Genomic DNA, 14,386 nt, shown 5'->3' with positions numbered 1-14,386 from the left:
GGGTCAAGGATATGGCACACAGCTTCTTAAGACATGCAAGACAAAAGGAATGGGACTGCAAACTCCCATGAGGTTTCACAAGCAAATGGGTTGGTGGGAATTACACTCCAAAGCTACAGCAACACAAATAGAACATAGGTCAGATTATAAAAAAGCCAAATAAAATAAGGTAAAAATAAAATTACAAGGAAGGAATGAAGAGGAGGATGTTTGGACTATTAAACCAGTGTTTTGCCAAATGAATTAGTGTTGATAGTTGTTGTGAAAGTAGAAGTAAGCTTCTGCCAAATGTCCTTGACAGTGCTGTACTGTAGAAGATAAATCTTAGAAAAGACCCTAATGCTAACAGCATTTATTGTGAAAAAATGTTGAATGATATTGTGTTAAAGTACGTAGATATCATTTTTGATGGGTAATAATTGTACTTTTATTATACTGTAAGTACAATGTGTTGGAGCAATGAAAGTAGTTATTCAAATCTTGCCATGTCAATAATCATTTCCTTCTTATGGTTTTTAAATGTGTGTGTTCATATCTTCATTAAAATAAATATTATATTATCATATTTTGTATATTTGTTTAATCTTCTCATTTTATTTTCTTTGTTTATACACATTTTACTGACCCATGTAATGTAAATGCCAGCATTCCTCAGTGTAGCTTTACCCATCTTGATTATATATATATACACACACACACACACACACATACATTATATATATTATATATATTATATATATATATATAAAATATATATATATATATATATATAAAATGAGATGGAGTACCCAACTATGCCTGGATCTCTCTCTCCCTCCCTATCTCCTCCTTTCCTCCAAATGCCCCCCCCCCCTCCTATCTTCCCTTTTCTCCCCTCTCTACCATCCCCAGCTTTCTCCTTCTTAAAATCCCTCTCCACCCTTTTTTCTGTCTTACCCCCCTCTCTCCACAAAATCTCCCCTCCCTCTCCACCATTTCTTCCAATCTCCCCTCTTCTCTCACCTCTCTCCCTTCTCTACTCTCCCCTCTCCTCCCTCCCCTCTCCTCCCTCTCTTTCCCATAACATCTCCCTCTTTTTCCATCTCTCCTCCTGCCATCCCCTTCCCCCTCTCCTCCCTCTCTCTCCTGTCTCCTCTCTTTTATCTCACATTTCACCTGGGTAAATGGTAGAAGTAGAAGCATAAAACTCTACACTTTTCTCAACCCCTGATTGTATTTCAGACTCAATGAAAATCAATAGGCAGGGGCAATTAAGATGCCAATATTTCTCAAACCATGCCACTTGGGCTGACCATGATTAACCTGTGACACTCGCATATCCCTATGTTACATGTGAGAACTTGGGTGAGGCTATACATAAGGAATCAGTATAGTGTTGAATCGTTTAGCTGGATTATATGTGGGTGTAGGGATCTGGCTGATGATGGCTACCAGGCTTGTGGGAAAAGGAAGGGTGGGCAGAGGGGGGGGGGCTGTGGGGTGGTGGTGATAGACTGTCTCAGACACTGCCATTATACCCCTTCTAGTACACTATAACCTCAATTCAACAAACTATATGGAACCAACCCCAATTTGTTGTAATGAGGGATTCACTGCAACTAGAAATGCCTCCAGGAGGCATTTGCATGAATTTCTTTACACAATATAGTGCCATAACTGTTTCTTGCAATGCTGTGTCAGCTATGAAAATCATTAAAAACGTGATTGGAGTCATATTAATTAAAACATAACCATTCATACCTTAATTCTTCCCATGCTCTATGGGCTGATTTCACTGAGCAAAATTTTAATTTTAACTTGTCATATGAAAAATAGCTACCAAGAAAACCTGTCTGTAAAGAGATTTAACAATATATTTCCCATGCCCTAGCCTAGCTGTCTCATTTTCAAAGAAAAAAGGCCTCATATTTTACCAAAGGAAAACCTTTGCAACTGAAAATAAAAAGAGAACCATAGATTTTTCCTTTAAAATGCTCAAAGGCTTTTCCAAAGATCCTAACTCATTTTGTAAGTGATTGGTGCCCTATTAAGAGTGTAAACATTTATAAGCTCATAATACTCACACTATGGACTGATTTTTACTAAGGAAATTTTTCATCTATCCTATGGTATGATAGGCAACTTTTTCAACAGTCTCTGAACTTTGTCCCAACATCCTAAACAAATCTGTACATCCCTAGGCTCAGTGAACTCTTGTTCATCGAATCGTGTGAGTAAATCAAACCTGGAAAATGATGTTCCAAATGGAGACCCGCAATAGAAGCTCATTGAATTGAGGTTCCACTTTGTATGTTTAAAAAAATGTCTGTCTCTATGTCCGAGGTTGGAGGCTACATGCTTAGCAATAGCCTTGCGGAACTTTTTATGATGATTTGTGATTGTATGGGGAGTGTCATAGGATGGTTGGGATTTGATGCCCATGATGCTCTTTGTGAAGAATTGGCTCGTATTTTGAATCCCAACAACTCCTATGAAGTATGAAATGTGGGTTTGATTGTCCATGGTGTGTTAAAACCAATTTTATTGCTGTTATCTATGTTTAATAAATGTCATTAATGTTGATTCAACGCCAATAACATTGATTCAGCATCGATTAAGTTCATTAAACATTATTCTAGCATTTTTGCCCAGTTAGAGAAAATGGGAAGGAGGGAGCGAGGCAGAGAGAATGGGAGAGAAGTAGAGAGATGGAGAGGAAAAGAGAACAGGAGGAGGAGGGGGGGATATAGGCATATATAATGTGAAGGAGGGAGGCAGGGAAAATGGGAGAAAGGCAGAGAAGGTGAGGGAGGAATAGGCAGAGAACATTGGAGGGAGGAGATAGGTAGAGAGAATGGGAGGGAGGGATGGGGGATGGAGGAATGCTGAGAAAATGGGAGAGAGGGGGGGAGATAGAGGCAGATAAAATGGGGTAAAAGGGAGGCAGAGAGAACAGGAAGGAGGTAGAGAAAGAGGGGCAGAGAGAATAGGAGAGAAGGAGAGAGGCAGAGAGAATAGAAGGGAGGGAGGGAGGCAGAGTGAATAGGAGGAAGGGGGAGAGAGGGGAGAAGGGAAAAGAAGACAGGGAGAGAGTTGGGTATAACTAGTACACCATCTAGTATGTATGTAACATATATATATATATATATATATATATATATATATATATATATATATATATATATATATATATATATATATATATAATATATATATATATATATATACACATATTATATATATATATATATATATATATATATATATATATATATATATATATATATATATATATATATATATATATATATATATATATATATATATATATATGCAGAAAGACCACATGTGAAAAATAGAAAATGCTTAATGCATTTTCAGCTTAATTCGCCTTCATCAGAGCAAAGTAGAATGAAGGAATGAAGCTTCATTCTACTTTGCTCTGATAAAGGCAAATTAAGCCGAAAATGCATTAAGCATTCTCTATTTTTCATGTGTGGTTTTCCGCATACTTGGATCAGTGTTTTTGTGATCATTGTTGCATATATTATATATATACTGTATGTGTATACATATATATATATATATATATATATATATATATGACAGTGTCAGACCACAAAGGAGGAAGTGAAACAGATATTTCCTTAAGTACTTTCGTATATTAATATATCTTCAGAAGGAATCATCTTCGATTCCTTCTGAAGGGTATTCCTTCAGATGTATATTAATACATCTGAAGATGTATTAATATACAAAAGTACTTAAGGAAATTCCTGTTTCAATTCTTCCTCCGTGGTCTGACACTGTCACATTTTTCATCACGTGTTAATTTTCATGATTTACACACACACACACACACATACACACACACATACATATTATATATATATATATATATATTAGTTATTTTACTCGTTGTAATGAATAATGATAATGTGTTAATATATTAAAGCTTGTATAGCTGGATTTGATGATGTATGGTACTATTACAGTGTGGATCATGTAAATAAACATTTATCTTAACACTTCTTGCTGCCGAGTGAGTGCCGGTGCCTCATATAGTGTAAGTGTTAACACTAATAGCAAATTTTAAGTGTTGTTGCTGTATTTGTTGTTAGAACTATGACTACTTTTGTAAGTGACATTAATGAATTAATGCACACTAGTTCTGGTATGTACTTATAATTTATCAGTTTTAATTAACAAAAGATACTATGTGTCAGTACTGAAATGAAAAAAGGATGAGTAACCTACTGGTTTACTACAAGGGCCATTACTGACAAAGGTGGGATGGACAGATCAAGAGCATGGTACAGAAGAGGATTGGTGATGATGGTAGTGATGAATGTGAAGATCTTGAAATGGTATACCATCATTTGAACAAACTTGTGCTAAACTAACTTACCCATCTTTGGTCCTGGGCCTCGATTCATGTCATTGGGTCCTCCTCCACATTTCGGTGCAGGACCAATTGGTCCAACGCGAACATGCTCCACAGGTAGGACTCGCCGCCTTTTCTTCGGAAGTTTGGCTCTTGCTTGAGTGTGGCTGTAGTACATGGCAAAGTTCGACACGATGACAGGCACTGGCAATGCAATCGTCAATACACCAGCCAGAGCACATAGGGCACCTACAAACATCCCCACATAAGTCTTGGGTGCCATATCACCATAACCTACAGTGGTCATAGTGACCAATGCCCACCATAGACCAAGTGGGATACTGTTAAAGTCATTGTGTGGGTTTGCCTGTATCCTCTCAGCATAGTACACCAGAGAGGCAAATATCACGATGCCCAGCACCAGGAAAAACACAAGTAAGGTTAACTCTTTCGCTGATGCTCTGAACGTCTGTATCAGGATCTTGAGTCCTGAGGAGTGCCGCGTTAATTTGAATAACCTCATGATTCGAATGATGCTAAAGAACTCAAGAATGTCTGCATTTTCCAAATGTGAAGCAAACTTCTGAAGGAGAATGTCCACATAGAAGCTTAATGTAGCAATAAAATCAATCATATTTACTGATGCTTTAAGAAACATAAACTTGTTCGGAGACGCAATTAATCTTATTAATATTTCAAAGGTAAACCACGTGTTACACACACACTCTATATAAAAGAATGCTTCATGAGCATTAGTAGCTTTTTTGTCAAGTGTCCAAGCTGTAGTATTCTCAGCTGTCATCACTGTCACATTTTCTATAACTGGCACTCTCATATCTGGGTGTGTCTTCAGACAGAACGATAAGATAGACACGCAGATGAAGAACACCGATATCACACCAATCACCTGCACCAAGACACAAAGATTAGTATACTTTGGAAGTAAGATACAAAATGTTAAACAGGCACACATAATACTATCATTAAATATGAAAAGAATAAGGTAGCATAGGAACTATGCTCAGGACTGCATGCTTGTGAGCCACCTGTGCCAACCACAAAGCACAAAAGTACAGTATAGTTAAATGTTTCTCTTAACCAGTGAATTATATTCCATAGTCAAGAACTCTTTACTTTGTGTATACTCACATCACATATGTGCATAATCAGATCATTTTTAACTTTATGGCTGACTTCAGTCTCTCTCCTCTGTTTGACAATCCAAAATAACCATTAAAATAAAATTCCTGTTAAGTCTAGTTATGTTACAATGATTTTACCTTTGCAGCTTGAGAGGAGTATGGCTCATCAAAGAGAGACCATAATTTTGGTTTTGTCTTCTGCCACCATGAAAGGTTTCCAGAGAAGTAATCATCTTCAAAACCAAACTTTCTTGCTAATTCCTCCTCGCTAGGCTTATCTGTGTCCAGATCAAGTCGGTCCAGCACAGCCAATGTCTCTTGTGTGTCTCGATGCTGTGGAGCAAAGACTCAATCAGTAGCAATAAACATAGGCTTTTTATTCAGTTTATTTTTAAAATATATACAGCAGTTTTATTATAAAGTCTACAATTTTCTATTATTTTTATTTATATATAAAAGAGTTGTTACATTCTTGTAAAACCACTAGCACGCATAGTGTTTTGGGCTGGTCCTTAATCCAAATTTTTCCCCAGAATACGACCCGCCAAATCATTTAACAACCAGGTACCCATTCACTGCTGGGTGAACAGAGGCTACAGTTAAGGATTGCCACCCAGTCAATCCTCCCTGGCCAGGATACGAGCCTAGGCCAAAGCGCTCACGAAGCACTGGGTGAGTGCTCTACCACTGCACCACAAAGACCACTGTACCAGGGACCACGGGGACTACATGTACAATATGCAGTACTATAGTGATAGTAGTGCTTCTGACAACTCTAAAGAAACAGTACATATATATTGTACATATATATGATGAAATTATAATGTTTAGGATTATTATTATTACGGATTCATTAACATCTATGACATTTGCAGATAACTAAGGGCTTATTCAGTGTATAATATATATATATATATATATATATATATATATATATATATATATATATATATTTACTCTACCCACCATGAGAGTAAGGACAAGACAAGAACATATCGATGCCAACACAGAAGACAATGTCCAACATAACAGGCCAATTACACTGGATTAATCTTTGTGTTTAGATAGGAGATGCCTCGTATGGGCCAATAAGCCTTCTGCAGCCCCTATGTTTATCCCTTATGTATCCCCCCATGTTTTCACCTTCATTGTATTATCACCTGACCTAATGCGGGTATAAAATCAACTAGTATTGTAAGATCTGTTCACTTGAGAATGAACCATGGAGGTTCGAAACGTCGTGCAAATTATACAAATAAGTGTAATACACTCTATAGTAAATCACTTCTTTTCTTCACCTTAAAAGTACGAAAATGAGTTTTGGAGAACTCCTATTTCAATTAAGCCCTGATGCTAAGAAAATAGTTAGAGGGATAGAAGCCCTAAACCAGAAAATAATAAATACAGAATATGCGGTCATATTCAATGAAACATGTTTGAAAGAAAACCTGCTGCCAGTATACACCAATATATATATATATATATATATATATATATATATATATATATATATATATATATATATTTATATATATTTATATATATATATATATATATATATATATATATATATATATATATATATATATATATATATATATATATTTATATATATATATATATATATATATATATATATATATATATATTTATATTTATATATATATATATATTTTTTTTTTTTTTGAGATATATACAAGAGTTGTTACATTCTCGTACAGCCACTAGTACGCGTAGCGTTTCGGGCAGGTCCCTGGAATACGATCCCCGCCGCGAAGAATCGTTTTTTCATCCAAGTACACATTTTACTGTTGCGTTAAACAGAGGCTACAGCTAAGGAATTGCGCCCAATCCTCCCCGGCCAGGATACGAACCCATGACATAGCGCTCGCGGAACGCTAGGCGAGTGTCTTACCACTACACCACGGAGACTGTAAATTGCAATATATATATTTAATTGCAATATAAAAAATAATATAATATAAAAATTGCAATATATATATATATATATATATATATATATATATATATATATATATATATATATATATATATATATATATATATATATATATATATATATATATATATATATATATATATATATATATATATATATATAACTTTAGAACACTTTCCCACCAGGTGACTCGAACCCTAGCCAGCACAGAAGCCTTCCAGCAACTGGCATAACAGGTACGCCTTAACCCGCTCCACCACCCGCTCAGACCCTTAAAAGAGATGGTAATTTCGGAGTATTTAAATACACAAAAGATCACCACCTCCCAAGAGCACTAGAGCAAGTGAGGGGTCATTTAGACGTTAATTTCATCAAGTCCCTGTTAATATGGGAAGACACAGTGTCTATGCTTAAGGCACAACTCTCCTAAACACGAGAGTGAAGTATAGAACTTTAGAACACTTTCCCACCAGGTGACTCGAACCCTAGCCAGCACAGAAGCCTTCCAGCAACTGGCATAACAGGTACGCCTTAACCCGCTATATATATATATATATATATATATATATATATATATATATATATATATATATATATATATATATATATATATATATATATGTCGTACCTAATAGCCAGAACGCACTTCTCAGCCTACTATTCAAGGCCCGATTTGCCTAATAAGCCAAGTTTTCATGAATTAATGTTTTTTCGTCTACCTAACCTACCTAACCTAACCTAACCTAGCTTTTTTTGGCTACCTAACCTAACCTTACCTATAAATATAGGTTAGGTTAGGTTAGGTAGGGTTGGTTAGGTTCGGTCATATATCTACGTTAATTTTAACCTCAATAAAAAAAAATTGACCTCATACATAGAGAAAAGGGTTGCTTTATCATTTCATAAGAAAAAAATTATAGTAAATATATTAATTCAGGAAAACTTGGCTTATTAGGCAAATCGGGCCTTGAATAGTAGGCTGAGAAGTGAGTTCTGGCTACTAGGTACGACATATATATATATATATATATATATATATATATATATATATATATATATATATATTATATATATATATATATATATATAGTATATATATATATATATATATATATATATATATATATATAGTATATATATATATATATATATATATATAGTATATATATATAGTATATATATATATATAGTATATATATATAGTATATATATATAGTATATATATATATATATATATATAGTATATATATATATATATATATATATAGTATATATATATATATATATATATATAGTATATATATATATATATATATATATATATATATATATATATATATATATATATATATATGTCGTACCTAGTAGCCAGAACGCACTTCTATGCCTACTATGCAAGGCCCGATTTGCCTAATAAGCCAAGTTTTCATGAATTATTTGCTTTTCGACTACCTAACCTACCTAACCTAACCTAACCTAACTTTTTCGGCTACCTAACCTAACCTAACCTATAAAGATAGGTTAGGTTAGGTTAGGTAGGGTTGGTTAGGTTCGGCCATATATCTACTTTATTTTTAGCTCCAATAAAAAAAAATTGACCTCATACGTAATGAAATGGGTAGCTTTATCATTTCGTAAGAAAAAAATTAGAGAGAATATATTAATTCAGGAAAATTTGGCTTATTAGACAAATCGGGCCTTGCATAGTAGGCCGAGAAGTGCGTTCTGGCTACTAGGTACGACATATATATATATATATATATATATATATATATATATATATGTCGTACCTAATAGCCAGAACGCACTTCTCAGCCTACTATTCAAGGCCCGATTTGCCTAATAAGCCAAGTTTTCATGAATTAATGTTTTTTCGTCTACCTAACCTACCTAACCTAACCTAACCTAGCTTTTTTTGGCTACCTAACCTAACCTTACCTATAAATATAGGTTAGGTTAGGTTAGGTAGGGTTGGTTAGGTTCGGTCATATATCTACGTTAATTTTAACTCCAATAAAAAAAAATTGACCTCATACATAGAGAAAAGGGTTGCTTTATCATTTCATAAGAAAAAAATTATAGTAAATATATTAATTCAGGAAAACTTGGCTTATTAGGCAAATCGGGCCTTGAATAGTAGGCTGAGAAGTGAGTTCTGGCTACTAGGTACGACATATATATATATATATATATATATATACTGTATATATATAACTGAAAACTCACACCCCAGAAGTGACTCGAACCCATACTGCCAGAAGCACTCTGCAACTGATGTACAGGATCCCTTAACCACTCGACCATCATGATCGGACAAAAGAGGATGGTAGCCGAGGCTAATTCCCCATCCTCCCACCGTCACTGACAAATTTGGAATCTGTCAGCAAAAAAATCCAAATCTTCCAACAAAAATTAGAATCCACCAATAAAAAAGTCAAATCCACTAATTAAAAAAATCAGAATCTGCCAACAAAAAAATTTCCAAAACCACTAATTAAAAAAAATCAGAATCTGCCAACAAAAAAAATCCAAATCCATCAACAAACAATTCAAATCTGCCAACAAAAAATTCTAATTCTGCCAATAAAAAAAAATCCAAATTTGCCAACAAAAATAAAACAAATCCACAACAAAAATATCCAAATCTGCCAACTAAAATATCAAATCCACCAACAAAAAAAATTCTAATTCTAAATCCACAAAAAATCTGTGAATTGAAAAATTCTAATTCTAAATCTGTCAACAAAAAATCCTAATTCTGCCAACAAAAAATCTAAACGGGGCCAAAAAAAATATCAAATTCGCCAACAAAAAAAAAACACATCTGCAAAAAAACAAAAAAACAAAAAAATTGCCAAAATAAAATTCAAATATGCCAGGAAAACATTTAAAATCCACTAACATAAAAATTCTGTTTCTGCCAACAAAAAAAATCCAAATCCACCAAAAAATATACAAATCCGCCAACAAAAAATCCAAATCCGCCAACAAAAAATTCAAATTCACCACCAAAAATTGCAAATAGGCCAACAAAAAAATTCAAATCCGCCAACAAAAATAATCCAAATCCGCCAACAACAAATTCTAATTCCACCAACAAAAAAAATTCGCCAACAAAAATTACAAATCCACCAACAAAAAATGTAAAATCTGCAAAAAGATCAAATCCACCAAAAAATGCAAATCTGCCAACAAAAGAATTTCAATCTGTCAAAAAATCCAAATCTGCCAACGAAAAATTCAAATCCAGTAACACAAAAATTCAAATTCATCAACATACAAATTCTGAATCTTCCAACAAACAAATTCCAAATCCACCATATACATACACTGAAGTAACACATTTTACCAAATGATGCTGATCACATCTGTTTAGAAGTATTCAGTAAGTATTAGTGAGAAGACGTACCGCAGTGTAGGTCATCCAACAGCAGGGTTCCACCTGGTTGGAGTCCAAGCCCCAGTACTCCAGTTCCTCCTCAAACAGTGGGCCGCATACATCAGTTGGGTAGTGCAGCTTGCCGGTACGATAGTAATTCAGCACCTGCAACATAGGTCTTCATAAATTATCATACACAATAACGTTATTATTAAATGTTAACTTAATATAGAAGAAGGTTCAATAGCTTATTTTCTTTCAAAATTGGGTGGTTAACAGGTACATTTTGGCAAAACCACTTCTGTAATGTAATACGACTGTATATCTCCCTCTGGGTAGAACCGCAATTAATCAAATGGCATCAGATCGACAATTGTTTCCTTCTGGTTGTGAATAAACTTTCCACCACCGTCCACTGTAAGGGTATTGGGTTCTTTTTAAGTAAATTACAAATTATAAGTAACTAGCTCACTAGAATCGTAAATTGCTTAGATTCGAGAATGTTGTGGTCCCGTCAAGCAGTTACGCATGAACTTTACCAACTTGTACTTATTTTTCTCAATATTTGGCGACTTTGTTTATATTTATTCTTTACTATCATGGAAACTTCCCCGTCAAATGATACTATTGTTATAAACAGCCTCCTAGTGCTTTGGTACTCAAAATGTTTAATAAATGTAAACAAACCTGCCAAAGATTGAGAAAAGATATACAAGTTTCGCAAGTAGATGTGTAAATGTTTGTTGACTCCCAGCTCTGGAGTTTTGTTGTTGTTGTTGTTTTTAGATTCAGGTACTCGGAAGTAATGGTTCCAAGTAGCACGGGCCATGGTGAGCCCGTTGTGGACTTACCTGGCACAGGAGTGGGGCCGTGAACTCTTTGAGTTTTTGAACGCCCATTATGCTCAACAAACCAACCCGTTTTCGACTTAAGTCCAGCAGTCGACCCCACAGACGCATTCATAAATTTGTACATGTTGTTCATTCAAAACATGAATTTTCTCAATTATAAATTTATATTATAATATATTACCATATTGTGCATATACAGTGGCACCTCAACATACGAATGCCCCTACTTACGATAATTTTGAGTTACGATGTAAATTTCATCGAAAAATACGACTCGACATCCGATGGTATCGTCGACTTCCGATATTTGTTGGTACACGTTCGGGTCGACTGAGCGCATGGTTCCCCGTCACGCGGCCGACCTGCCTCAGTTTATTACAGCTGCCCGCTTAGTGACGATCGCGCCTATAAGAAGTTCCGCTTTTGTGGTGATTTTTTGCATTTTGAACATTAAAGTAATTATTATATATCATGCCATGAGTCCCAGGAAAGTCAGTGGTAAGGCTCAACATATGAAAACCTATGTAAGGATGATCATAGAGCAGAAACAAGAGTACAGAATGTCTTCCTCAACAATTAAGAAAATGTGTGCAGCACGGGAAGAATTGCAAACCTTTGCTGAAACGACTCACCCAAATCAAGCTGCAGAAGGTCGTTGCCTTAACCTATTCAATTACACTGTGATGCATCATTACAGCCAAATGTTAAAATAAAGGGAAAAACAAATGTCTCTTGACAAATTTGTAGCGAGACAAACAAGCACTGAACCACAACCAGGTCCTAGTGGTATTCAGGCAAAACGTAGGAGAGAGAGTACCCCAGAGAAAACATCACTGCCTGATGTGATAATGGAAGGGGACTCCCCTTCCATACAGGAACAACTCTCTTTCTCCCCCCTCATCACCATCTTCCATACGCCATCAAGAGCCCTCCATAAAGGTAAGAGACACTTTGGTACTGTATTGTAGTTAGAAAAACATTGTATTCAGTATAAAATGTATTTGTATGTTAATATTTTGGAGGGTGGGGAACGGATTAATTCAATTCCCTTTATTCCTTACGGGAAAAATCACTTTGACTTACGATCCGTCTCTGGGAACGGATTAGCATCGTAAGTCGAGGCCCCATTGTATAGGCATAGTTTAGGTTAGGTGTTTATGTCATGTTGGCGATTATTTGTATTTGTAGTACGTGGGTGAAGCATTTACAGCGTTGTGGTTCGAACAAAAGTTGTCAGCAAAGCACTTGTTCCTGAAGTGTTCGAACGGCGATTGTGCATATAATGCACAATTTTTATGGGTGTGCAAAAACGGTTTACACTCGTTTTTCATTCATAAATGGGGTTTGGCGGGTGCATGGAATCACTTTTGGGTCTTTGTTTGGAAGACGGGCTGCAACAAACAGCCCATCCTCCAAACAAAGATTCAAAAGTTCTGTAACGGTTCTATTGTTATGTTACGTCTCCTGGCGTTCTGCGAGCGCTTTGTCATGGGTTCGTATCCTGGCCGGGGAGGATTTAATGGTCGCAAATCCTTAACTGTAGCCTCTGTTTAACTCAACAGTAAAATAGGTACTTGGTTGTAAAAACGATTCTTCGCGGCGGGGAACGTATTCCAGGGACCTGCTCGAAATGCTACGTGTACTAGTGGCTGTATAAGAATGTAACAACTCTTGTATATATCTCAAAAAAAAAAAAAAGTATGGTGACAATAAACACAAACACTAAGAGAATGTATATATTTGGTCGAGTATACAGAAGTATGCAGGTGATACCTTGGCGAGCAATGGTGTGAGTTGAGCACACTGAGAATCAGTACAGTATCTCGCAAGTGTCTGTTCTAGACCACACTTGAAAGTAGACTAGTTATTATTCGATTGATGATTGATGAAGATTAAGCCACCCAAAAGGTGGCATGGGCATGAATAGCCCATATGTGGTGGCCCTTTTGAGCCATTTCCAGTATCAATAGATGATACTGGAGATCTGTGGAGGTGCGACTGCACCCTGCGTGACGGGAGATGTCTCCCGTAGTTATTATTCGCTACTCTGCTGTTTATATGCTCGGGCAACACCTCACCGTTCTCCAAAGGTTGGCAGGAATATTAACTGGAAGTAGGGAAAGGTTTGAGTTCCATAATTAGTACTAAGAAGAGCTTTGCTTCTCTCATTAGGCTAATACGTTTGGAGTGAGTATATTATTGGGATAATCTACTCGCCATAACAGTCCATAACAGCACTCGCCAAACTCCGTTTATGAATGAAAACGTTTCACACAACTCACGATTGATGACGTTCGAACACTTCCGGAACAAGTGCTTTGCTGACAACTTTTGTTCAAACCACAACGCTGTAAATGCTTCACCCACGTACTACAAATACAAATAATCGCCAACAGGACCTAAACACCTAACCAAACCAGAGCCTAAATTTGCACAGTATGCTAATATATAATAATATTCATATATATTTGAGAAAAGTTCTGTTTTGAATGTTAACATTGATGAATGCGTCTTTGGGGTTGACCGCTGGATGGAAATGGACTTGGTCTGAATATAGGTTGAAACAAAAGCCCTATTGTACGCTAATCATTAAACAGTGTAACTAGCTCATCAAGGATATAACTTGCTTAGTAAATGAATTTGGGGGTTCACTTCCTGAGCCCATTTTACCTGAGGGGCCACTACACTCTA

General features: G+C 35.7%; 1 protein-coding gene across 5 annotated transcripts in view; it reads right to left on the bottom strand.

Moving 5' to 3' along the window:
- LOC123760617 (Shaker cognate w) overlaps positions 1–14,386 on the bottom strand; it is a 333,004-nt gene that overhangs the window by 44,702 nt on the left and 273,916 nt on the right. For all 5 annotated transcript variants that reach the window (XR_011229265.1, XM_069328293.1, XM_069328296.1 and 2 more), the window contains exons 4-6: positions 10,875–11,009; positions 5,644–5,838; positions 4,388–5,270 (exon numbers count right to left, since the gene is read on the bottom strand). Coding sequence is in view for 4 of the 5 variants with exons in the window: in XM_069328293.1 (XP_069184394.1) it covers positions 4,388–5,270; positions 5,644–5,838; positions 10,875–11,009 (1,213 nt within the window). In the remaining variant the exon portion in view is untranslated. The remainder of the gene's footprint in view (positions 1–4,387; positions 5,271–5,643; positions 5,839–10,874; positions 11,010–14,386) is intronic.

Source organism: Procambarus clarkii, chromosome 21 (assembly GCF_040958095.1).
Source record: "Procambarus clarkii isolate CNS0578487 chromosome 21, FALCON_Pclarkii_2.0, whole genome shotgun sequence".
NCBI classification, from domain to species: domain Eukaryota; kingdom Metazoa; phylum Arthropoda; class Malacostraca; order Decapoda; family Cambaridae; genus Procambarus; species Procambarus clarkii.
The sequence above is the reverse complement of the archived record's forward strand: the minus strand, read 5'-3'. Positions and strand labels throughout refer to the sequence as shown.